The sequence below is a fragment of the Zosterops lateralis genome (genome assembly GCF_965231275.1).
Source record: "Zosterops lateralis genome assembly, chromosome: 26".
NCBI lineage: Eukaryota > Metazoa > Chordata > Aves > Passeriformes > Zosteropidae > Zosterops > Zosterops lateralis.
In genome coordinates this window covers 865,588-891,612 of record NC_139786.1, presented here as the reverse complement: position 1 = coordinate 891,612, position 26,025 = coordinate 865,588, and the positions used below count along the sequence as shown (strand labels likewise).

Here is a 26,025-nt window from a genome sequence, read left to right as displayed (position 1 = left end):
TCTATGGGGGAAGGAGCAGCTGGATGCAGGAAAGTGGGTGGGAACAACTTGCTTGCAGTTCATCAGGTGCCATTTTGTGCTTAGATTTTTGTTCTATGAGCCAGAACCACCTTTTATTTGGATTTCTTCATTTGAGCAGTTTCTGGTAGTTCAGAATAAACTTAAGTTTACTCAAAAACTTGGCACGTCGTGTTCTAGAAGCTTCTGATAGCTCTGCAAATCAATGGGGGCATTTAGGGGGTCAAATGAAGAATTAATTGCTTGAGAATTGAGTTTATAATGGAAGGAAACAGTAAAAAATGTGAAGTTTAGCTCCAAGAGCCAACAGTCATCAACAGGTATCAAATCCTCCAAGCCTTTCTTGAAGACAAACTCTTCCTTCACTTTGTTGATTTGCTGCTGTGAAGAAATAGTAAATAATGATTACTTAAGCCTCACTTACCATATAAATGCGTTTCAAAATACAAATTATACAATGTACCAGAAACATCGTAACTTTCTCAAGGTCAAACATGAAAATTGAGACCATCCAGGCTAAATTTCATTGCTCTAAATAATGTGAATATGGAGAAGTACCATTAAGACTTCCAAGTAACTTAAACCAAGCACTTAAAGGTTAGAAAGTCTGTATGAGCAGAGCTGGAATTTTGAAGGAGTTGACACTGGAGTTATCAAAGTTATTGACTGTCAGTTTTCAGTAAGTCCTGGAATGCTGGTGGACTTGAGAACAGGGGGAATTAATTTCCTTAATGGTTTAAGTTCTTTGTGGGTGCAAGAGTTGAGCCCCTCTAGCCCCAGAGTGGAAAAATGTCTGGAATAATCCCAGATAGAAACTTGGAAAGTGAGAATATGGAATACAATTGTATGAACACTGCTGTGGTCAAATTAGTTTTATTTTTTACCATGAGACCATGTATTTGGATAAGTCAGTTGTGTTGTCTGAGATCTAGAAATTACTTGTGTTCAGCGTTCTAATTGTGAGAATTACTATTGTGCAAAATTAATACACCAAATCCCAAATTATTTCAACTACTAATGAGTGTTTTGTAATGAAGGAACCCTCTCTAATGGTCTCACAACCTCAAGCCAAGGGTATGTAATTTTTATTGCAAGTCTAGAAGAGCAAAAGCTGTGATTCTGAGTGGGGTTGTGGTGGTTGTTTTACAGGGATCCCAATTGCCCAATAAACAATGGATATTATGAAACACTAATCACTTAAGTAGGACTCAATGAGGAGGTTTACCTTTGGAACAAAGGAGCAGAGAACATCTTAGAGGAGGAAGGAGTGTAGAAAAATAACTGTGGAAAGCAGGGTAATGGTGGGATGGAGCTCTGGATCAGCCAGTGTGTGCAGCTCTGGAGTTTCTCAGTGATAAATTTTACCTCTTTGGTAGCACGAGAGTAGGAAATTCTGTATTCAGGATCCCCACACTCATTGGAGGGCTTTAAAAAAGATTTGACAACTGAAGAGGGCACAGAGAAGCATCAGAAAAGTTTGGCACATGAGATAATAATGAATTTTAAAATATTTAACCTCAGCAGAGCCTGAGTGGTGAAACCCAAAGTCTCAGGGCTTGGAGAACTGGACCTGCTCCTCCAGGGACATATTCTGAGGAGCAACATTGATTTAAATATTGTTGAAACCTCTTAAGGTCTGTTTAGGCTTTTCATTCTCCTGGTTACTCGATTTATTTTCATTTTTATGGAGAAAAAGAAAACACAAATCAAAAAACCAATTCAGTTTTGGAGCAACTTGACTGAGAGTTCTGGCAATCTGGTCCTGGAGCTGTAAAACAAACCACCACTAAAGCAGGAATTAAAGCAGAGAATTGTGATACTTTGTCTAAACCAGGAAGCTGCCAGTGATGATCCTTCAGGTTTGATAATACACAGGGGCTCAGTGAGTTGATTTTATCAAACAGTAAACACAGAGATAACTCAATTACAACACATAAATGACCTTCAGTGGGAGAAACCAAAGGTGCTGCCCCATCTGAGAGTCCTGGTGAGCTGAGCCTGAGCAGGGACAGGCCCAGGAAACAAACTGGGCATTTCTGACTGAGAGAGGAGCAGTGGGGAGAATGAAGGATATAAAGTAGTGGATCTGCCACTTTTGGGAATTTTGGGATCAAGAATAAATGAGGTTTTGGGAGGGCAAGAGAGATTTTAGTGTTGATGTTCCTGTTCCTCAATTGATGTAAAGAAAAATAGATCAGCTACCAAAGGTCATTAGGAAAAGTTGGCTTTAAATGGAGTCACATTCATCACAGGGGTCATGTTATGGAATTAGGTAAATTCAGAATAGGTTATTTTCTGATCTCTAATTAGCAAGAAAATATGCAAAAGAGTAATTATTTTTAGTGTATTATTTATTTTACTAATGGCAGTGGCCATGCACAGGGCTGCTGTGGTCACCATGGGTGATTTCTGCCCTTCAGAAACACTGAAACATTGGGCTGAGCTTAAAAGACAATGAGAATTTCCTCTCCTTGCCTCACTTTCTTTCAGTGAGGGATTTTCAACACGCCCTCTTCACCTCATTGAAAATTTAAGGTGAAACAGTTTAGTCCAAAACTTTCCATATGGAACAAAAATAATATAGATAGAATTTCTGTAGCTTTTTGTTTAAGATAGTTTATGGAAATGGAGTTTAAAACTCAACATGGCTCCCTTGCCCAGAATTAAAATTAAAGCTGCCAGTGGATGGAAACAAACCATGCCATGGATCCATTAGGACAAATAAGAATTATTCAAATAAGAATTACTCAAATAAGAATTACTCCACCATGTTTCTCTTTGGAGAGTTCTGTGTCTGTTCTCCCTTGCCTGAAATACAAACCAGCCCAATTTTTTTTCTCAAATAAGAAATATTCCACCAGGTTTCTTTTTGGAGAGTTCTGTGTCTATTCTCCCTTGCTATTCTGCAATACAAACCAGCCCAATTTTGTTTTAAATAAGAAATCCTCCATCAGGTTTCTTTTTTGAGAGTTCTGTGTCTGTTCTCCCTTGCTACTCTGCAATACAAACCAGCCCAATTTTGCCTCAAATAAGGAATATTCCACCAGATTTCTTTTTGGAGAGTCCTGTGTCTGTTCTCCCATGCCTGCAATACAAACCAGCCCAATTTTGTTTTAAATAAGAAATCCTCCACCATGTTTCTCTTTGGAGAGTTCTATGTCTATTCTCCCTCACTAGTCTGCAATACAAACCAGCCCAATTTTCTCTGAAATATGAATTATTCCACCAGGTTTCTTTTTGGAGAGTTCTGTGCACAAGGTGGATTAGTGCACCCAGGATCCCTCCCTGTCAAGGAGGATTTCAGGGGAGGGTTGATAGAAAAATCTCCTCCATTCATAAGGAGCAAGGAAGAACTGCCCATCACAAACTGGGTTAGCTGGTGATTGGAGCTCCCAACTCCTGCCAGCCTTTAAGAGGGTCACAGAGGGATTAGTTCCCGTTAGAGGAGCTTTGTGGCTGACCCACTGCCGCCCCGTAATGGCTTTGTGTGGATCCTGCCATCTGAGCTCCCAGCCTGCTTTTAATGCTCATAAAAGCAGGAGATGGAAAGGGAGCTCCTGAGTCACTGAGTGTGCTCCCTTTCCTCTCGGAGGAAATCATGGAACACCTTTGGCAAGGCGAGATCAGGGATGTGGGAACAAAGGATGTAGGTCAGGCTCACAGGGTGGGCATCCCAGGAAAGGGGGAATTGCTGCAGTTCTCTGAATGAATGTGTTTCTCTGGCAAGAATTGCTAAGATATTCCTTTGGATCTTACTATGAACTGCTGTCTAGCAAAATAATGAAAGGGTTGTCTTTTTTTTTTTATGTGTCTGACATGGGAGAGACTGCAAGGAAAACGCTACTTGCAGTTTTCAAAAGATGTTGAAAAAATCTGAGAGACTTCAGAAAAAAAGCCCAAGGAAAAAAAATAAAAACCTTTTATTTGCATGACTGGAAAGCTGGTTCTGTAAAGAGAAGGAAAAAAGGTATTTGTTTATTGAAAAACGTCTTGAAACATTTCTTCTGGGAAGGATTCAGGAATAGCTGCTTTGGCAGGCAGCAGACAAGGGATTTGGTTATAAAGGACGTGAGGATAAGGGAGGAAGAAAAGCTGAAGCCAACTAACTCGTAGAACAGCTTGCAGGGACAGTGGTAATTCTTGTTCACTTGAATTCATTCGGGTGGGGGTGGTTACAGTTTAATTGGTGAGTTTGGGTGAGGTGCAGGTCTGGCAGCTGAAATGCTCTGACATCCCTGCAACAGCTCAGCTGGGAGCTGGAATATGGAATATCCATAATATCACAGAAAGAATTCTGCTGACCATTCCTAGCTCGCATTACTGCCTGAAATATTAATGTGATCCTTAGACCTGCCTTCTGCATGGCTGGATCTGCCCCTCCAGTTTATAGGGGAGTTTGGAAATTGGAAATCAGTCTCATTTTTGTCTGGATTTGATGACAGATTTATAAGAATTGCAGGCTAAGATGGGGTACAGGATTTTGTTTGTCCCTGGCAGGTTTATAACAGTCAGAGACAGACAACAGAACACAATAGAGGCATTTCAGATGAACAGTCCTGAGTTTTTAGGAAATTGATGTTTTCTTGCTTTCTGTTCATACTTAATGCTCAGCGTGGCTGGTTGAAGACACTCAAAACTGAACTTAAACTTTTTTTTTAAAATTCATTTTTTAAAACAGGAAAAATTAAGCCAGTTCCTTTGAGGAAAAGTCTTACTATTTCCCAGCTTTAGGGAAGAGGGCCTGGAGAGCTGGGGGTGGGGGCTGGTCTGTTCCCCAGCAAAGCTGCTTATGTGGCTCAGCAGCTTGGCAAGTGAATCCTGCACAACAAAGCTCCCTCTCGTGGTGCTGCTGCCTTTCCAAGTGCATAAAGGCATTTCTGTCACCCAGAAATGTCTTTTCATGGCCCTGCAAGTGAGCATTGCTTTTGGCTTGGTAACTCGTGCTTCAGAATGTGTCCAAGATTTTTGTTGAGTCAATAATACTTACTAAAAAAAGGGTTGAAAATATCTTCTTTAGGACTTGAGGAACTTGAATAGAGGAAGATAGTATTTATCTTTACTGGTTATATCAACTTTGAGTAGTTTGGATGCTCCAAAATAAACTTGTTGTGACTTTAAAGTGACTCAGTGACAGTCAGGATGGACTGTATTCTATACCTGCTGTCATTTCTCCAGATGGTGAACGGCTGTGGGTCTGGAACAGTGTTATCTGACACAGCCTGTGCTCAGTGGGATGTGCTACAGTGTGTTTGTAAAGCCAGGAGGGGTTTTCTAATAATCTAATGTCATATATTAGATATACATTTATTTATAATATATATAATATATATATATTCATTTCTATCAGCTCTACCTGCACTCCTGCAGCCTCACCTCAAGTCCTTGGTGCAGTTTTGAGCGCTACAATATAAAAATATAAAAATATAAAATAATAAATAATAAAATATAAAAATATCAAAAAGACATTAAGGCATTGGAGAGCATCCTGAGGAGATGGTGAAGGGTGTGGAGGGGAAGCCTCATGAGGTCACTTGGTTTGTTCAGCCCAGAGGAGACTGAGGGGAGACTCACTGGGGTCTTCAATGTCCTCAATAAGGGGCAGCAGAGACAGGCACTGATCTGTTCCCTCTCATGACAAGTGACAGGACTCATGGGAAAGGCTGGAGCTGAGCTGGGAGATGTTTAGGTTGGATATCAGGAAAGGTTCTTTCCCCAGAGGTGCTGGGGCACTGAACAGGCTCCCCAGGGAATGGTGACAGCTCTGAGCCTGTTTGAGTTCAATAAGTGTTTGAACAACACTCCCAGCACAGGGCAGGACTGTTGGTGTGCCCTGCACAAGGCCAGGAGGTGGACTTGACAATCCTGATGGGTCCCTTCCAACTCAGCGTATCCTGTGGTACCTCCTTAAAAAACCTCAGGAGCTTCAACCCAGTGTAGCCTCTCATTAGGCCAATTTCCCATCACCCAGCAGAAGCTCTTGCAATGAGTTTCTCCTTTCTAAAAGTGAAACACTTTCAATGTTTCACTTCTTAAATGTTTGATTCTGGCTGGTGAACCCATCTCCCTGATGAGCTGAAAAGTCAGCTTCTGATAGTGTTGAATAAATGGAGCTCCCAAAGCTTATCTTTGAGGAGCAGCTGAGGTGCCACCAAGGCGTGTGTTGGTCATTCAGTCACTGGTAAACTTCCAAAGTGCAGGTGTAGGAAATGCCTGTCACAGCAGCTGCTGTTGTCTGGAGTCAGGTTACTCTCCCAACACAGTTTGTGGCTGGTGCTTTGCCAGAGCCAGTGTCTCTGGCCAAACAGGAAAGACTGTCTCCAGCCATGCACCAGTCACTAATAAATAGACACATGAAGATCATGGAGATAATCAGCTCATTCTGGAGCAGGATGTTTTGGGTGCCGTGCTGTGAACGAGGCATTTCTGTAAGATTATGCACATAAACTTCCTCATTTGCTTCCACAAGCAGAGGGGACTAGTCTGCCCTGTGCTGTCTGACATGGATTTGGTCTGTGTCTGCCCTTGGAGCTGGATTTCATTAGTCTGAGCATGAGCCAGAGCCTGTAGGAGCAGGTGGGGATCCTGTTCCTCCTGTTGGATGCAGCCTTTCCTTTGGGCTCTGCCCAGAGCAGCAGCCTGTGCCAGCAGATGTGGCCAGACCAGAAGAGTCTCCTGTGCTGTCCCTTCCTTCCTTGGCTTCCCTGACATGGTGCCAGTGCAGTCACTGCAGGTGGTGGCCCTGAAACACAGCCTGGACTGCTGACTGTGTCAGAGATGGCATCATTACCTATGTGAGCTGAATTCTTGCCCCTTTTCATCTTATTCCTGGTTCTTGTCCCCTGCAGAGCCTTATTGGAGGATCAAGTTTGGGGTAATGCACAATCCACCCCAGGGACAGCCTTGGCTCACTGCTGAGCAAAGCCAGAGGCAGCACAACCCTCTTGGTTTCATTTACTCTCAGCCTAAGCAAGGCTCCCTACAGTCCTTCCTTGGGCAGTTTATTTCAGTCCCCAGTGTCTCAAGGGTCCTGTGTGTCATCAGCACTGTGTCCCCTCCTGTCTCTGGTACTCTGGAGTTGTGACTACTGATGTAACCAGTTGGTTCAGCTCAAGAGTGAGATTTGTCCTGTTGAAGTACAATACTTCAAATCCTGCCCAACTGTTCCCACTTGTGTTTCTCATCTTTCAGCTTAAGGGCCCCTAAATGATTAATCAGACAACAGGATATTAGAAAAGAATGTCTGTTCTCTTCCTCAGACTTGATGGTTTCATTGCAATTTGGTTTTCTGGCACAGGGAATGGGCAGTCAAAGAAGGGTTAGTGTTACCCAGTTTCTCAAGAACATGTCTTTGGGCACCAGGCAGTCTTGTGGTTAAAAGCAGGAGAATAATCAAGAAATGTGTCCCACTGGTCAAGGATGGGGTATTCTCTGGATAATTTGTCATCCTGACCCCCTACCATTGTCTAACTTTTAATTCAAATGTTAATTTTAACTGGCATTGTCAAGTTGTGATGTTCTGCAAGTGCCTTGCAGGACCAGAAAACTTCTATTACCAATTTTGAGGTCTGGATTAGTCAATGCAAGCTTGGTAAAATGTCTGGATTTGTGTCCCTCTTTGCACTTCAGCCTCTCCATGCTCTTGGTGAATCTTGCTCATGATTTGTATGGTTGGTTTTAACTCCAGTTTTCATATTCTCTGTGAATCTAAAATAAAAAATACTGTGTTTATGATGCCAGTCTGACTTCAGTTGCCTCAGTCACCCCATTCCAAAGAAATATTTTCTTTTTCCTGAAGCAAAGCTCTGCCTTACTCCACTGTCAGTAGCTCACTTGTGCATTATCTTCATTCTGTAATTAGTGATAATAAGATAACTTTATATGTAATAAATTCCTGTCGAGTTTAAATCAAATCTAATTTGGTTTTGGGAAGTTGTGTATTGCCAAACCAAGCGTGTGCAGAGATCTAAAAGATAAAACAGCTTTATAGTTGTGTTTATAAATAACACTTAGGTTGCAGGCATTTTATCAAAATAATAATAATCTTTTTTTTTTTTTTTAATTGGTCATATTCCAGCTCTTCCTGAATGTTTGCAGGTTGCCCAGGGCAGTGGTGGAGTCACCATCCCTGGAAGTGCTTGAAGGATGTGTGGATGTGGCACTGGGGACATGGGTTAGTGGTGGGTTAAAAGTTGGACTCAGTGATCTTGGAGGACTTTTCCAGCTTTTAGGATTCCATGATTCTGTGGAGGCTCCCAGTGGAGGACAGTCTTCAGTTCCAACATGTAATCAATTTTGTGGTTCCATTATCTATTTTTGAGGCACAGTGAAGTTCTAAGGGGCAGACAGTGGCCCTCACTGGACATTTCTCACCAATTTCTCACCTTTCCTGCTCTCCAGACTCATTCCTGGTGAGGAGATTTGGGTCTCAGCTCAGTCCCAGGCCAGGGGGTGACTGAGCCCCCTCCACACCAAGTTCATGTTCTGGTGGGGCTGAGGAGGCTCTGGAGGCCTCTCCATGCTCCATCCTCCCCTGGCTTTTCACTGTCCCAGAAACTCCTTTCCTTTTCCTGCTCTTTTGATGGGACCCTTCTGTTTTGCAGGACTGGCAGCCTCCGTTTGCCTGTGATGTCGACAAGCTCCACTTCACCCCCAGGATCCAGAGGCTCAATGAGCTGGAGGTAAACTGCAAAACTGAGCAATATTTCTGCTCCCAAATGTGTCTGTGTGTTTTTGGGGAGGTGGTGTCAGAGCTGGCCATGAGCTGACAGCACTCTGGACCCTGAACAGCAATTTTTAATTAGCAGGGAAATTCATCTGTTTTAGAACCTAGTTAGAAACATTCCAGGCATAAAAGTGATTTTAATGCTCATTAAAGGAACATAATTTAGGCCTTTTCCACACATGTGCTCCTAAGTAGTTAAACTGTCCAGGACCATAGATCTGTGTCTGTGTTTTGCACTCACACAGCATCTTTCAAAAGGAAAAGAGATGAAACACTTGGAGTGCTTTAAAAATAGCCAGCCTTTTGGAGGAAACAATTGCAAAATCTGGATTCAGTTTGTGGAAATTTGCTGTTCACAAGCACTTCCATTCAGTGCTTCAATGAATTGACACTAAAGGGGAGTGTGAGGAGTCCTGGTTGGCTCAGTGCTGGTAGAATTCGGGATGATGGTGCATTAATTTATTTTATTCTCCTGGTTCTTGGTTTTTAAAGCCTTCACCTGGTTGTGTGAAGTGCTGGGGAAGGGCTCAGATGGTGGCTTGGAATTCTAAGAGAGGAATTTGTGTGATCACAAGCTGTTCAGAGCTCCCTGGAGTTTGCAGACAAGCTAATCTGTACAGACATGGCCAGTTTTCACCTTAAGATTAGAAGAAAATGTGCTGAAAATAAAAGATGTCAAAATTTAAGTTACTGCTCTTACATGGCAACAGTGCAATGATTTTACTGGGGTCATTGCTGTGCAACCAGCCAGGCTTTCCCTGCCTCTTTTGAGAAGGGATAATAGAAAAAAAAAAAAACCTTTTAAAATTATTTTTTGAAAAAATTACTAATTATTGCAAATAAACCAAATAGTAATAAACTATTTGCAATAATTAATGTAGTAAATATAAATCCTGATGATGCAGCTGGTTTAGAGAGTATTTAGCAGTAGTAACTTCCTGTTTGGTTGTTCTCTGAAATACTTTTCTCAGTGCAGTAAAAGGTAACAAAAAGTGACTCAAGGAAAGATACAGATGCCATCAATTTATTTTTCTTCAACTGATGAGAGGGAAAAATGGAAAATGACTCTTGCAGAGGACAAAGCTGAGCAAGCAGCTGTGGCTGCAGTGCTGTAAAGCTCACACAAAACCCACATCTGCTTTCACCATGCAGCTGACTTGTTTCATTGGTTGGTTTCAGGCCCAAACTCGTGTAAAGCTGAATTTTCTGGACCAGATCGCCAAGTTTTGGGAGCTCCAAGGATGCACACTGAAAATTCCACATGTGGAGAGGAAGATCTTGGATTTATTTCAGCTTAACAGAGTAAGACCATTATGGAAAAACTATCTTGAAAATCTGCTGTGTTACCTCAATTCCTGGGATGGTATCACAGCTGGTCAGGGGAGGTTTTGGGGTATATCTAAGCTGGAAAAAAGTAAAATTTTTTTACAAAGGAATTACAAATTCCCTTGTAAGCTCATGGGACAATAAGAGTAAGAATACATTATCAGGAAAAGACAATAAGTAATACATTATCATGGAAGTTTTCCATGATAAGAAAACTAGGAGTTCATCTTAAATTTACAGCTCTTTTTTAAAATTGAGCTTGGGTATACTGGTCAAGAATAAACTTAGGTTTAAATGGAGAAGGCTCCTGAACAATGACAAAAGGAAGAGAAAAAAAAAATTTCCATTAGAAATATGGAAGAAAAGAAATCCAGGTACTTTTAGGCTGAAACTTGTTAAACTTCTGGAGAAGTCGATGAATACTGATAGTAAGAGATGGGATTCTCTGAAAGGAAATGTTCTTTCTCTTTTCTTTATGTTTAGGGCAGTTTTTATTGGGAATTTTGAGCTGATTTTATAGCACTTGTAACAGTGAAAAGAACCGAGTGTCCTGTGCTGGAAAATTGTGTTGGGATACAAAGTGACAAATTGCAGCCAAATAAATTCTCAGAGTAGGCTGAATGTCTGCACACAGAACACAGGTGCTGACTTCTTTGTAAAGTATTTCAACAGGTTTGTAATTCCTGAATAGGTTGTGTGTTACATATTCCAGCCTTAAAAGAATTTCAATGTCACGTATGGGTTTTTAAATGTATATTTTTGTGGTTTGAAATGTCAGTTGGGATGTTGCCCTGCCTTTTTCCTCACATGCTGGTAATTTTAGTAATTTTACCATGAAATATGTGACCATTTTATTTTCACTTTTTTAGCTAGTCGCAGAACAAGGAGGATTTGATGTGGTTTGCAAGGAGAGAAAATGGACCAAGATAGCCACGAGGATGGGCTTTGCTCCCGGCAAGGCCGTGGGCTCGCACATCCGCGCGCACTACGAGAGGATCCTCTACCCCTACAACCTCTTCCAGTCAGGAGCCAGTCTCTTGGTAAGCTCTGCTGGAAACAACTGCTCAGTCAATGCAGCAGCCAGGCTGGGAGGGTTCTTTTGATTTCTGGGAGGGTTCTTTTGATTTCTGGGATGTTTGTGAAGCCACATTTCATGCTGGGTATCATGGAGGTGACAGATGCCATGGTCAGCAGTTCAGACAGCCACGGGCAAACTTTTCATCAGAAGTGAAGTTTTTAGCAATACTCCTCCAGGTAACTCCTGACTCCTCCTTTGAACAGTGTCTGTGGGTAATTTCTCTCTTCAGTTTAAAGAAGCCTCGTGATAAGGGACATTCCTGTAATGATTTGTGTAAGGCCAAGAATTTTCATTGTCACCCCTCACTCAGAGGGGTCACACATTGTGATGTGGGTGTGGACCCTCACAGAGGACAGCAGGCAGTAATGGTCAAACATGGAAAGCTTCTTTATTTCTCTGACTCCATCACTTATATACAATTTTTACAGAGGGCCAGGATTGGCCCAAGGAGGTCACAACCTCATGGACCTCATTGGTCACTCTGACAATCAGTCAAATTCTCCTCTCAGAGAACAACTATGCAAAACACACAGATAAATTCTAAAAATACATATAGTTTACATCAAGCAGTGTGAGAATCGGGCTGCAAAGATTCAAACACTTGAAAGCAAGAAAATCAAGGGCAACAATCCATCTCTATGCCACGAGTGCTGTTGGCCTGTGTCTTGTTCCTGGAGTGACTGAAGGACTTTGCCAAGCCAGGGAGGTGTGGCACGTTCACTAAAGGGGAAAAGGTGCAGAAAACTTCCTGGCTGCTCTCTTGATGTTAACAGCGTGACTTGGGGTTTTTTCCAAGCTTAAATCTTCATCCTTCCTAGTCATCAATCTTTGATTTGGCCATTAAAAGCAAAATTCAGGTTCACTGAGAGTGGAGGAGGCCACATAATCTCTAATGAGGAATAGGTCTGTTCTTTTGGAGCAGGAGTCATTTATTTGGAAAACCAGAATTGGTTGCAGTTGCCAACATCCATTTTTATTTCTTTGAAATGCTCTTTCCGTGCTGATCTTTCAAAGACAGGAGTGCTGACCTTTTTTAAGCAATAAATGCCCTAATCCTGTTATAAGCAATATCTCTGTGTACAGAAATCAACACAGGCCTTTACACAAAGCTGCCAAAATGAGTAAAGAATTTGATCTGAGTCCAGAGCAGTTAGAATTAAACTTTTTATTTAGGCAGTGGCAATCACCTCTCAGTGAAGAACAGCTAAATTCTGGTGGCCCTTCAGAAAAAGGGGTCTTTTGCAAACAGGATAAGAACAAAACAGAGCTGAAGATAAAAATCTTCATACACGCTGCTTATTAACTCAGCACAGGAGTTAATGCCTATGTTCTTTCCACGAGCCAGGAAATTGTTCTACACAGCAGAGGGGAGGCAGAAATGCAGTAATCAATTGTCTGTTTAGTGCTTGCAGAAGCCAGACCTGAGCAGTGACACCAAGGACAAGGAGTACAAGCCCCACGACATCCCGCAGCGCCAGTCGGTGCCGCCGTCCGAGAGCTGCCCGCCCGCGCGCCGCGCCAAGCGCCTGAGCCCCGAGGTGAGCCTGCCCTCCCTGCCAGCCCATCCTCCTCTGGGGGCGTGGGGACAGCTGCTGCACTCTGCCAGGGGGGCCTCAACACTTATAAATGCATAAATCATGAATAAAAGTTGAGAATTGTATGATATTTTACCGAGCGTGTCATTGAGGTTTGGCATTCTGGGCGGCTCTGCCCAAATTTCCTCCTAAATTTGCCCTAAACCATAACAATGCAATAGGATTATGCTTTCACTGTGAGGCTTTTAGATTGTAAAAAATCCTGGAAATGAATGAAGCAGCTATGATCTGTTGTTCCTCAGTTACTGAGCAACACTTATTCTTTAATTATACCAGGGGGTTTCTGTACGTCACTCATGAGTTGAAGCCAGTTATTAAAGCAGGGAAGGTTTTGGTTACAACCTTTAGCATTGTTACAATTAATTTTTCACTCTTGAGGTCTGTCAATTTGTGTTAATTTACCTATGCAATATAAGGAAAAAATGTATAGCATTTTTATGGTATTTTGTACAATCTTACATGTTTATAAGAAACAATGTGTGTTTTTGCACAATCTTACATGTTTGTAAGATATTTATTTGGATTAGCATGAAATGTACTGGTTATATCTCAGTATCTTGTGTGGAGACACATTCTAGGAGATCATGTATCCCCTTTGTTACTGGAAAACAGCAATACTTTGGCTCCAGCCTTTCCAGCCTGATGATCCTGTCCCCAGAGTGTTCCTATTTCTTTTGTTTGAGCAGATGAAGAGTAGGGGAGGATATTCCCAGGAGAGGCTCTGATTAGTGGTGACATCATGAGTTAGGAAGGTCACAGTTTGTTTCAGACTCTTATTAACTCCCATTGTTCTGCTCTTGGTCTTTATTAGTACTAATAGTACAGCTTAGCTCTTGCAAATGCTGCCTGTAATTATGCTTGGTTAATGAGGTACAATTAAGGGTTTCTAAAGCTTTTCAACTCAAATACCTGGTTACAAGTGGATTTATAATTCTGAGCTTATAAACTTCAGTGGTTTGGGCTGAAACTTTCCATTGGAAGTGTCTGCCTGTGGTTGAAGGACAGTTGTTCTAATGGATCTCTTAAGAATTGTCAGCAGGACAAATCTACATTAGAATTCCAGCTGTTTCTCTGGCAGTGGTGTCAGATGGCACTGACAGAGAGAGCACATTTTTGTCATTTTGAGGGAAACCAACTGCTCATCCTTAGCCAAAATATAAGGCTGCCCTCTCAGCTCTTGCCCCAAGCACCACTGATGTTGTAGATCTCATTTTTTTTGGAAAGAAAATCCGTAATTAAGATCATAACTGGAACCTACAGCACTAAGGCTGAATTGAGCAAAGGGGACTGGCTAACTTAGCCAGGAGCTGTAGTGTTTTAAGACAATAATTTCCCAAAGTTAAGATTTGTTAATATGAATTTTGCTGCTTCGTGTCAGTGCAGTCAGAGAAGGTGATTAAATCCATTTTATTCAACATTGGAGCTCCAAGCAGTTGGAGTTTGCACTGACCTGGTTGCAGAAGAATAATGTTTGGTGTCAGTTTTTTTGCTCTAATGAGATACACAACTATTTGTCAGTGTCTTAAACTGTGAGTGTTAAATTCATTTTGATGTTTCCTGCATTTCAAAGGCTGAAAAAAAACATTTAGAAGAAGTGAACCACAGGGAAGTATTGGAAATTACTGTGGCCCATAGGATAAGTGTTAGTTTGCAGTTTTACCTTGCCCTTTCCTACCTGGTGAGTAAACAGGAGAAAATGTTCATGAGAAAGGAAAAGGGCAATGACTGTCCAGGCTGGCTTTGAAATGCAAAAGGCTTTTTTAAAGGTGCTTAATGTAGAACATTTCAGTGAGAAAGACCACAACAATGCAGGGGAGGTGAAAGTGAGATGACTCGATGTGATAAAAGGCTCAGGCCAAAGCAAGAGCTGCTCTTGTGAAGATCAGTATCAGCTGCAGCACAAAAGGCACAGCTCAGAGGAGCTGAAGATGCAGAACTTGGGGGTCTGTCCCTGCACTTTGAGGTTCAGGGCAATGCTGCCCCTGAGGCAGAGCTGAATGAACACAATAAACAACTTCTGTTGGTGCATCTCTTTAGAAATGGGACCTCTGCCTGCTCTGATGGAAGTATTTGGGCAAAGAGAACACGAAAACTGATTAGGAAATAATATCAGCTCTGTAAAAATCAAAATTAAACAACCAGTGCCTACAAAAAGCACTAGACTGAGCAACAGTTTCCACCCCTTGGAGCACCTGAGGCTGTGTCCATCCTGCCTTAGACCTGGGTCATATTTCCCATCTTTTAGGTTTCAAAGAGTGACTGACTTGTTGTATGATCTCATTTCCTTAAAAAAATGATGTTGGAGGGAGAAACCTCTTGTAACACTGAGGGATTTGAGGATTGTTCTCCCACCATCCCAAAACTTCAGGGAAGAAATGTAAGAATTAAATAGCAGAGCATTATTCTGCATTGAAAGTTCCAAGATGCACCAACAAAAGTCTCTGATTTGGAGACTGGAGCATGTTCTGCTCCTCAGGAGTACAAGAAAATCTGTGAAAACACCGAGTTCCTTGTTCTTTGTTTCCTAATGGGTCCCACTGAAAGCAAACCCAAATTCTGATATCATTATTGGCATGGACATTTTGGAGGATTTGCTTTCAAATCCTCCATGTTGTTCCTTGCATTATTTCTCTCTGAACTACTTGTAAATAATTGAAGACAAGTATTTCAGAACTCCAGGTGTCTGTTTAGATTTAGTAAAGTATCAAATGGTTCTGAGTTTAATTGAAGTCCTGACAGTCTCAGGAACAAGACAAGTTACAAGTTCAAACCCTCCTGGTACCTCAGTGAGGTGTTTGTGTCTCACACCAAAGAGTCCTGAGATGGTTTGCATTGGAAAGGAACCTTATAAAATGTTTATTTGGGACTGCCAGAGTCACCTGGAGATTCCAAACTCATCTCTCTGTGCTTGGGCAAGATGAGCTGGCAGTGAACATCTTCCCAAACTCAAGTGGCAAAGCAGAGTTTTCCAGCTAAGGATGTTACTGAGACATTTTTCCTTGTTTTTTTTTTGTTCTTTTTTTAAAGGCAACCAATGTTAAAAGTGAGAGTGAGCCTCCAGAAGCCAGAACTCACAATCTGAGACGCAGAATGGGCTGTGCCCCTCCAAAGAGTGAAGGTGGTGAGTGAAAACACTGAGTGAATGCAGCTTCTGTTGCTTTGCACAAATGTGTTTTAACATTAGAGCTGAAATCAGCACTTGGAAGTATTGAAAGTATTTTATTAAAAAAAACCCCCAACTTTCAGTTAATTTTAAAATTGGATTTTTTTGATAAAAAGTTCTTTTATGGGTTTGAAGTATTTTTGTTTTGTTTTGTTTTTTTCTTGTAAGTGATTGAGTTTTCTTGAGGATGATATTTTTATTTGAAAAATAGATACTTTTCTGAACTTGGGTGTCTCTTCTGGAACAATCAGAAATGAGATTGGAGCCATGCTTTTGTTTTGTATTTTAAATAATATCAGTTGATGAGCTTTAAACAGGAGAAGCTCTTTTAAGAATGTATCAGAAACTTCCAGCAAATAATTTAAACTTGAAATCAGGAAATTAAACTCATGAAAGCAAAAGATAGTCTGATTTGAGCATAATGATAAAGTTCCCATAATATGATTAAATTGTTGCTATCAGCAGTCCTGAGTCTGTTTCCTCCTTAAGAAATAATTATTTGAGACTGAGAAACAACATTTAATGCCATCAAACAGAAGAATTTGCTTGCTGATAAATAATTTAGCCAAATAAATACAGGAACCATTTGCAACTGCTCAGTAATTGAAATTACCTGAGCAATCTGTCAGACTCATTTGTTCATTCAAAATCTTTTTTTTCAATAATTTGTTTAGAATATGGTGGTTTGTAATTTGATTTATTTTCTTCAAGAAGCACTAACCTCCCTCCCTCAAGAGTAGAAGGAAAAACAACATTCTTTAACACCACATGGAAAGAAAACCTCAGCTTACAAACCTGCTCATAATTTAATTAAAATGAATTGAAATGGCATATAAAGTGCTGAAAAACAGTGGGCTGTGATAGCCAGTGCTGGCTCCTGGTGGTTTGCTGGGATTTTGGGATCACACTGGCTTTTAAATTCAAGTCTTGCCCTACTCTGACTAAAGTGTAGAGGGGATAACAATTCACCAAATACCTTGGTATGATGCAGTCTAACAAACACTAAATAAAACAAACAATTACAAAGAATGCTAAGCATTGAAACATTTTGTAATATTCTTTTTTTCCTCCCCCAGACAAAGAAATGCGCAATGTGGTGAAACTCCCTGAGAAGAAAGAGCTTTCTGGGGAGCCAGAAAAGGACAAATCCAAAGCCAGATCTAAAAAACCCACCAATGCAGTGAGTACCCCCTGCAGCCCCCTGTTTTACAGACATTTCTGGATGTCCCTGGGGTGTGCAGTAAAACCTGCTGTCACTTTGTCACTTGGAGGACTCTTGTCTTTCCTCCTGGAGCCCCAGGATGAAGCACAGCAGAGCTTGTTCCTGCTGGAATATCAACACTAACCAAAGCTTCCTGCTGCACAAAGCTGGAAATGACAGCGTGGTTAAGTTTCATTATCTAGAACTAAAGTCACTTATTTTCTGTCTCCAAAATACAGTCTCAAAAGAAGCATTTTTGAAAGCAGCGTCCAGTGGAAGTGGTTCTTGTGTTACCTGATCACTCCCCACTGCTCTGTAACCTCAGGGGAGCTCCCTGCAGGCTGTGACACTTCACAGAGCTGCCCCTAAGTCCACAATTTCAGCACTAAATTGGAAGCTTTGCTCAAATTCATCTTAAAAAACCAACCGTGTTCCTGCTCCAGCTCTCCACACACCACCAGACTGCTTTCACTCTGAGTTACCTTTCATGCTCCCATTCCTACTGTGGAATTTTGTATTTTGCAGGTGGATCTGTATGTGTGTCTCCTGTGTGGCAGTGGGAATGATGAGGACAGGCTCCTGCTGTGTGATGGCTGTGATGACAGTTACCACACCTTCTGTTTAATTCCACCCCTCCACGATGTTCCCAAAGGGGACTGGAGGTGTCCCCAGTGTCTGGCCCAGGTAATCTGACAAATCACTGTGGTTTGGCCAAAGGCTAATCCATATTTTGTGTTTTTTTTTTTTTTTTTAACTGATCACAAGAATAGAAAATACAATTTGTTGTTATTTAAGGTTGTGCAAACAAGATAAAGCTAAAATGAAGACTGATAATGCTTTATAGGGCAAAGCTGACACTTTCTTTTTTGAGCCAAAACTGTTCTGCCTTTAAAGAACATTTTGGATTTTAACTGGCACCTCCTCTCTGTACTTAAAATTGGAGTCTCACTGGGGGCTTCAGTGTGGTGCTTTATGGATCTTATCCTGCTTAGCTCTACTAGAATAAGGAGAAACTAGGCATATTAATTCATTAATGTTTATACAAATTTATAAATAAATAGTGTGATTTGGTGAGTCAAACAGGAGTTTCTTCTTCTGACTTTGCCCTTTGAGAGCATTCTCATTTCAGTGGTGTCCTTCCTTACTGCTCAGGAGCTGTTACAGGAGCCCATTTGTGTCAATGTGAGCACAGTGTTGATATGTTACAGAAACAATTCCCTTTTCACTTGCAGGAGTGTAACAAACCTCAGGAAGCCTTTGGGTTTGAACAGGCAGCCCGAGACTACACCCTGCGCACCTTCGGGGAGATGGCTGATGCCTTCAAGTCTGACTATTTTAACATGCCAGTGCACGTATGTTCCTGCTTTATCTTTGTGTTATGTGGAGTTCATTTGGTGTGGGTTACTCTGGGGAGGGAGGGAGGAAGGGAGGGATTCTGGTTCTGAATGAGATGAAATCTCAAATCAAAAGTTTTCATTTACATCAGCGAATCCTGGTTCTTGCTGCTGTTGTGGTTTCTTGTTCCACCAGCTGCTTGTGTTTTTATTTGGTTTTTTCCCCACTTTAGAAGAAGTGTCTGTAGGGAAGAGAACAGTGACTGTCAGCCATTCCTGAGAGAACAGGACACCAGGGTCTCCTGGAGCCACATCTCTGCTGCAGTTGTTTTTCTCTTGTTGAAACAATTTTAAAATGGGGAAAATCTTCAAGCTGATGGAGGTTCCTCCCTGAGACAGCTTTGATGCACATGCTTCTTATCCACTGATTCCTCAGTACATTCTCCCTTTTCACACCTAGATGGTCCCCACTGAGCTGGTTGAAAAGGAATTTTGGAGACTTGTCAGTACCATTGAGGAGGATGTGACAGTGGAATATGGAGCTGACATTGCTTCGAAGGAGTTTGGCAGTGGCTTCCCAGTTAGAGGTGGGAAGTTTAAAGTTAGACCAGAAGAAGAGGTAGGTCTTTGAGTTCACTGAGAATATTTTTATTGAATAACTCTCCTTGGTTCAAAGCGCAATAATGGAATTGGGTTGCAAAGTGTTTGTTTTGTTTTTCTGGCAGAGTGTTTGAAGAGGAGAACTACATTGGGATTTTAAATAAATAAAACTTGTTGTGATCAGCCATTCAAAGCCGTAGGTTTATTCTAGTAGTTAATAAGTGACTTCCAAACCAAATAAAACCAAATAAAAAAGGTCTTATTTTAGCAAAGCAGGCCAGGTCAGGGTTGTGAAAGAGGCAAAGACAATGGAGGGTTTAGTCTTCGAGTCACTGATCTGATTTTTATGTTCCTCAGTGGGGGAAAGTGCTTTTCTTCTATTGCTCTTGAGCAATTTTATCTTCTTGGGTTTTTTTTCACTTCCTGATGTATAAACCTGCAACTGTTCTGTTCAATTTTCAGGAATACCTTGATAGTGGCTGGAATTTAAACAACATGCCTGTGATGGAGCAGTCTGTGCTTGCTCACATCACTGCAGACATCTGTGGGATGAAATTGCCCTGGCTCTACGTAGGAATGTGCTTCTCCTCATTTTGTTGGCATATAGAAGACCACTGGAGCTATTCCATTAACTATCTGCATTGGTGAGTTTGAGGAATAAACCCAGTGTAGGAAACAATCCCCCTTGACTTCCCTATTCCCCTTAATTAGTGGAATAAAAGCAGATTGACAGAGCTCAGCCAGAGTTAACTGTTGCTGTCCTGTTGCAGCAGGGTCAAATCTGACAGTGTAATTCCTACATTGATTTACTTTTGGACAAGAGGTCATATTTTGGAAAGAGACATCCATTCCCAGTTTAAAAAAAAAAATCCATGAAAGATGCAACAGATACTCCATCAAATGTTTTATTATACTCAATGTAAACTAAAAACCATGCAAGTTTTCTTTTTAAAATCATCCAACTTCAGCTAGCAACTCAGTTCCGGCACGTTTTGTCTGTTAGATGGATCATGCTGTCATAAATCCTCTCATCAAGCCAACACTTGTCAGCTGTAATCAGGACAGATCTTTGCCATCTCTTTGATATTCTAAATAGACTGAACTCCTTGAACTTCTCACCTTACAGCAGCTTTTCTAGAGTCTGGATTATGGTTGTCACTCTTCCTGAAACCTGTCAAGCTCTTTCTCTTTCCTAGTTCATGTGAGTATTCAAGCAGAATGGTAAAACCACATCTCAGCTGCTGTTCAGTGGCTCCTTTTTGGTTGGTTATTCAGTTGCTGCTCCTTGAAATAGCAGCTTCTGCAGTGCAGCCCAAAAGCCAGTGACTTAATTCATTTGCTTTCATGGTGCTTTCTGTTCCAAAAACAAATGTTTGACTGAGGGTGAGTGAAGGAGTGACAGGATTCCACAGTAAAAATGATCTTTCTTGTCATGTGTTACTGCTTTTCTTTTTTTTTTTTCCCTCTTTGTCTGAGTCTTCAGTCAGACTGAAAACTGTGGGTGGGAGAGGACATTGCAGCACAGATTTCATTTCCTCTGGGAGAGTTTCCCTCACTGTTTTTAGGATGGTTTTCTGTTCTCCACAGTGTGCCCCCATTGCATTATTGTCTGCAGGAGGCCAGAAAGGTGTGTCAGTGCACAGGTGCACTTGTGCACACACAAGATACATCCAGACACATGTGAAAATTGCTTGATCTGCTTTCAATTTATTTATTGTCCAGCAGGAAAGTCCTTGATATCCTTTCATTTGCAGATTTTTTTTTTTAATTTCCCTTCAGTGCAGAACTTTATGTCTGCATTGGAGAGCAATGTGCAGTTGAGGTTAAAGCTGTTCTTGGCCAGAGCAGTCTGAACAACCTGCTTCTGCAGAGACAGTGCTCCAAACTCTGAATTGAGGACTCCAAAAAGCAGGACTGGTTCTTGGGAGAGCCCGGGGATGGTGTGTCCGTGTCCAGCATTCCCATGTGCCTTGGAGGATCCTGTGCCCAGCCTGGGGCATGTTGTGAGCAGTGATCCCAACTGACCCAGGCTGCAGCAGCAGAGCTTTCCCAGGCTTGAAGACAATGAACACAGAACTCTGAGTCCTGTGTTAGTTCTAGAAATGGTAAAAGGAGAAAAAAAAAAAACCCAAAACTTTGCTTCTAAAGATGCTTGGAAATAAATAAGATGCCAGTCCTGGACAGGGGAAGAATTGTCATCATTGCTGTTAGTATTTGTACAGGCAGGGGTGTGGAGCAGTCAGGAACAGAGCAAAGAGACCTGTGGCCTCCACTGCTGCTCCCTCAGGCTGCTGGCACCTCAACACCTGCAGTAAAACTCTGTTACTTGTTCCCCCGAGGCCCAGAGAACCCCCAGTTCTGATATCCTGGTTCAAATTTAGCACAGCTCATGTCTGTCACCCATTCCTCAGGGAGCAGAACTCTTGCCTAGCCCAGTCCAGACACGGGATGGTTTTTAGTTGCATGTCTGTGGCTGGTCTTCCTGGATTCCCAGAGTTGTCCCAGGATGGTGGCCAGATCCAAGGCTGGAAAGTTGTTTAATACTCTGTAACAACTCTTTGTGATGCCTTGTGTGTGAGTGCCCCTCCACATTCCATCCTGCTGGCTGTCATCTTCCCCTGACACAGGGGCTGTGTGAGTGCAGGAGTGAGCTCCTGGGGATGAGAGGTTCACTTTTGGATTCACACTTCACTCCTTTCTTTTGGAAACCTCCCAATTGCTTCATGATTTATGGAAGGAAAGAACACTGTTGGGTCAGTTTTAGTCTGCCAGCTCTTTAGAAGTCTTGGAATAAGGTGATTTGTTTGTTTTCTTTCTAAGTACCTTTTCTAAGTTCATTCTTTCTAAAGGCCTGGAGGTAATTTTATCTCAGTGCTGCAGTGAGCCAGTGTCAGTGTAAGCTCGAAGCAGTAACACATCTGCATCCCCTTAATTCTCTCAGCTGGCTTGCATTGGGTAAAGCTGGTGCTGAAAGTTCTTTGTTCCTACTCTGGATATGCTTTTTTTTTTTTTTTTTTTTTTTTTTTCCCCTTGAAGTCTTGCATAATTTGGAAGTTTGATTTCTACTTCCTACTTGCTTTTATGGCAGTTACGGATAAGAGAGAAAGAACTGGCTTTGATTGTTGGGCCCAAGAGGGAGTTCATGGGAAAAGACAGGCACCTTGTGTTTTGAAGTTGTGCTGGAATCAGCAGAACTTCACTGAGAACTTCTTCTTCAGATTATTTCTCCCTCCCCCACAATATTTGAAGTACCTGCTCTGAGGTGTAGGCAGGTCTGGAGAAGAGAGGGACCTGTGTAAAACATGAAGCTTCAGGAAGGTACAGAACCTTTACATTCCTTCCTGCTGATATGCCCTTCCTTTGACAATGGTGTATTTTAAAGCAGAAGAGTAAAAAAAAAATGTAACTTAAAGTTTGCTTATATTTAACTTTTTTTAATAATCTTGCAGGGGGGAGCCTAAAACGTGGTATGGAGCCCCAGGGTACGCAGCTGAGCAGCTGGAGGATGTAATGAAGAAACTTGCTCCAGAGCTATTTGAGTCCCAGCCAGATCTCTTGCACCAACTTGTCACCATAATGAACCCGAACACTTTGATGGCCCACGGGGTGCCTGTATGTGTCACACTCCTGTGCTACTCCCCCAACCCAACCCTCTCTGATTGGAACTCTGCTTAAAGCTGATAATTGAAGCCACTTTTATTGCAGAGGTGGTGTGGTGGTTTCCATGTGTGTTGCATCTTCCTTCTCCACTGTAAAGTGCCGGTGTGAGCAGATGGGCAATGGAATTGTTGCCTTTGGAATTGACTGGCAGACTCTTCTCTGGAGATCCATCTTGCATATTTCTATTTCTGTGTCTCAGTTTAGGCTTTACCTTTGGAACAACGGCAGGAGCTCTTGTATGTCTGTTCAATCAGACACTGTTTTTTTGGCATAGAATTTCTGTCAAGGCCCCAAACCCCATTCTTCCTTTATTTGTCATCCACATTCTCTTATTTTTCCTGGATAAGTCCTTAGGTATTTAAAAAACATTTTTTTTTCATCAGATTTCATCTTATTCCATACTAGATTATTCATGGGAATTATGTCCCTTTACAACTTAATTGGCTTTTGATGAGCTGACCTTGGGACTTAAAGGAAAATCTGGAAAAAGTAGCAAAATTTGTGGTGTCTCCTATGGTAGTCTCCAAAATGGAAGGATGCAGGAAGCTGCCTGCTTTCATGATGACTGTATGGCCCCAACAGTCTTACATGAATAATAATATGAATGTTAAGGTTCCCAATTTTTCTTCCCCTTCAGCTGCACCTTGGAGAGAGCTGGATCTGTGTTGACCCTGACCCTGAAGTGTGAGGAGCACAAGGCCCAGACAGCCAACCTAGAACTGTTCAGAGTGGGCTGTGGCTGAGTGGAGCCCTTGGCTTTCTTGGTTTTACGTGGCACTTTATCAGCCCCCAGTTATAATTCTTTGGCTTATGGTTTAAAACTCTCAGAAGTCCTCACTGCAAGTTGGAAATCCATGTTCTCCTTGCAGCCTTGTGTGTTTGGGTGTGAGCTGACCCTGGCCTGTCTGTCCCCCCAGGTGTACAGGACCAACCAGTGTGCTGGGGAGTTTGTGATCACCTTTCCCAGAGCTTACCACAGCGGCTTCAACCAGGGCTTCAACTTTGCTGAAGCTGTCAACTTCTGCACCGTGGACTGGGTACGTTCCAAACCACTTTTTTCCCCTAAGTGAACAGTTCCAAAGCTGGTGTTCCAGCTTTGATTCATTGCTGATGCACAAATCTAGGGCACAGATCAGAAGGAGCCTGTTACTGGCAGCGTGGTGTTTGTGAAGCCTTTTGTCATGCCCTGAACTTCCTCTGGTTCTGAAGATTTGCTCTGGAATTATGTATCAGGGCTGATGTAGCTTTTGCAGCAGGAGGGCGGCACATATTTGGAAGGATCGCTTCCAGTTGCTGGAAGGATTAGTCTTGAGGCAGTTTTTGGTTAGCAGCACACAGAGTGAGCACCAGATGCCATTCCCCTGATGCTGTGTGTGCCCCACAGCTGCCCCTGGGCCGGCAGTGCGTGGAGCATTACCGCCTGCTCAACCGCTACTGCGTCTTCTCCCACGACGAGATGATCTGTAAGATGGCTTCCAAAGCAGATGTCCTGGATGTCGTGGTGGCATCTACAGTCCAGAAAGACATGGCTATTATGATCGAAGAGGAGAAGAGGTTGCGTGAGAAGGTTGATAAGCTGGTGAGTTGTGGGAGATAATGGTTTGGGTGGGAAGGGATTTTAAAGTTCGTCTCGTTTCGTCCTCTGCCATGGGCAGGGAGACTTTCCACTAGACCAGGTTGTTCCCAGCCCTATCCAACCTGGCCTTGAACACTTGGAAGGATGGAATTCATTATAATGAATGAAGTAACACTTGAAATAGTGATGTGAGAACATACTGGTTCTTATACTGGGGTGTCAGAGGCTTGGAGGTACCTGATCCCTTCCTAAGTTGTGGATTTCAGAGGAACCACCTGGGTAAAGAATCATTGATCATGCACCTTATTTTGGTACCTGCCCTTTAATGTTTTTCAGAATGTCACTTTCAAGGTAATATTTGTACTTCCAGTCATTGGTCAGAAAAGCTGATTTTTTTCATTAACCTAGATTTCCATCTACCTGGATTGAATATCTTATATCTAAACTCCATTATTCTTTTGATAAATTTACCTTCTGATATTTTAGCTTTCAATAGCCTCTTCTTTATAACAGTCACTTCTTCACTGGGCTTTGATGTGTCACTCTTGCAGGGAGTGACTGACTCAGAGAGGGTGACGTTTGAGCTGTTCCCCGATGATGAGCGACAATGCCTGAAGTGTAAAACCACCTGCTTCATGTCAGCAGTTTATTGTCCCTGCAAACCTGGCCTGTTGGTGTGTTTGTACCACGTTGAGGACCTCTGCTCCTGTCCCACCTACAAATACAAACTGGGGTAAGCTTGAAGCTAACACCATGGTCTGGAAATAGTGTTGTCTGTGTAGATACTGTGGTTTGGTAATCTCTGCTGCCAGTGGGGCTGGTCTCTGTTTCTGTTTCAGTCCTTTGCAAATCCAGTGCCCCCCACAACAATGGGATTGTTTTGTGCTCACACACAAAGCTTCTTCAGCATTCAGCTCTTCTTGCTCTATAATGGGGAAAAATTGCTGGCTAAGTTAGTTTGCATTTTTATTTATAGCAACCAGGTCATTGTCCCTTAGATCCTGCCCTGGCCAAGGAGTATTGTTTTGCTTTTTGGAGCTTTCCTTCCCGTTGCTAACTTTCCTGTGCTGTTTAGTACATCTTTTGTCCCACATGAATGTAACTTGCTCTAAGACAGTGTCACAATTCCTTAACTATCCCATAGAAATTGCTTTTTGAAACAATTACAACCTGGAAATTATCTCCAAAGGAACATGGTGTGGTCGTAAGATCTTAATTGTGTGCACAGAAGCACATTATGGACAAACACATCTTAGAATTACCAAACGGTTTGGTCTGGAAGGGATCTTAAAGCTCATCTCATTCCATCCGTACCACGGGCAGGGAACACCTTCCAGCAGTCCAGGTTGCTCCAAGCCCCATCCAACCTGGGTCCTCATGTTGATGTGCCCCTCCAGTGTTGCTGGAGGTTTGAGCCATGTGCCGCCCGCAGGTTCCGCTACACCCTGGAGGAGCTGTACCCGATGGTGAACGCGCTCAAGATGCGCGCGGAGTCCTACAACGAGTGGGCTTCCAACGTCAACGAGGCCCTGGAGGCAAAGATCAGCAACAAAAAAAGTGAGGAGCTTACCTACTGCCTGTAGAACATCATTTAAAAGGACTATTCTTTCAGTTTTTAGTTTCTGAATTTAGCACATCATTTAAAAGGACTGTTTTTTTCAGTTTTTAGTTTCTGAACTGTAGTAACGTTTTTCTTACGTGACAATCAGAAGAAATCGTTTATCACTTCGTGGTTTTAAGTAAATATTTTAG

The 26,025-nt window shown here is 42.2% G+C and overlaps 1 protein-coding gene across 1 annotated transcript in view; it reads left to right on the top strand.

The window, feature by feature from the left end:
• KDM5B (lysine demethylase 5B) overlaps positions 1-26,025 on the top strand; it is a 41,565-nt gene that overhangs the window by 3,294 nt on the left and 12,246 nt on the right. Inside the window, exons 2-16 of the mRNA XM_083878469.1 lie at positions 8,619-8,696; positions 9,920-10,042; positions 10,936-11,106; positions 12,548-12,682; positions 15,767-15,860; positions 16,979-17,082; positions 17,629-17,787; positions 18,336-18,455; positions 18,898-19,056; positions 19,500-19,681; positions 22,487-22,649; positions 23,615-23,734; positions 24,082-24,276; positions 24,825-25,006; positions 25,706-25,830. Coding sequence (XP_083734595.1) covers positions 8,619-8,696; positions 9,920-10,042; positions 10,936-11,106; positions 12,548-12,682; positions 15,767-15,860; positions 16,979-17,082; positions 17,629-17,787; positions 18,336-18,455; positions 18,898-19,056; positions 19,500-19,681; positions 22,487-22,649; positions 23,615-23,734; positions 24,082-24,276; positions 24,825-25,006; positions 25,706-25,830 — 2,110 coding nt within the window. The remainder of the gene's footprint in view (positions 1-8,618; positions 8,697-9,919; positions 10,043-10,935; positions 11,107-12,547; positions 12,683-15,766; positions 15,861-16,978; positions 17,083-17,628; positions 17,788-18,335; positions 18,456-18,897; positions 19,057-19,499; positions 19,682-22,486; positions 22,650-23,614; positions 23,735-24,081; positions 24,277-24,824; positions 25,007-25,705; positions 25,831-26,025) is intronic.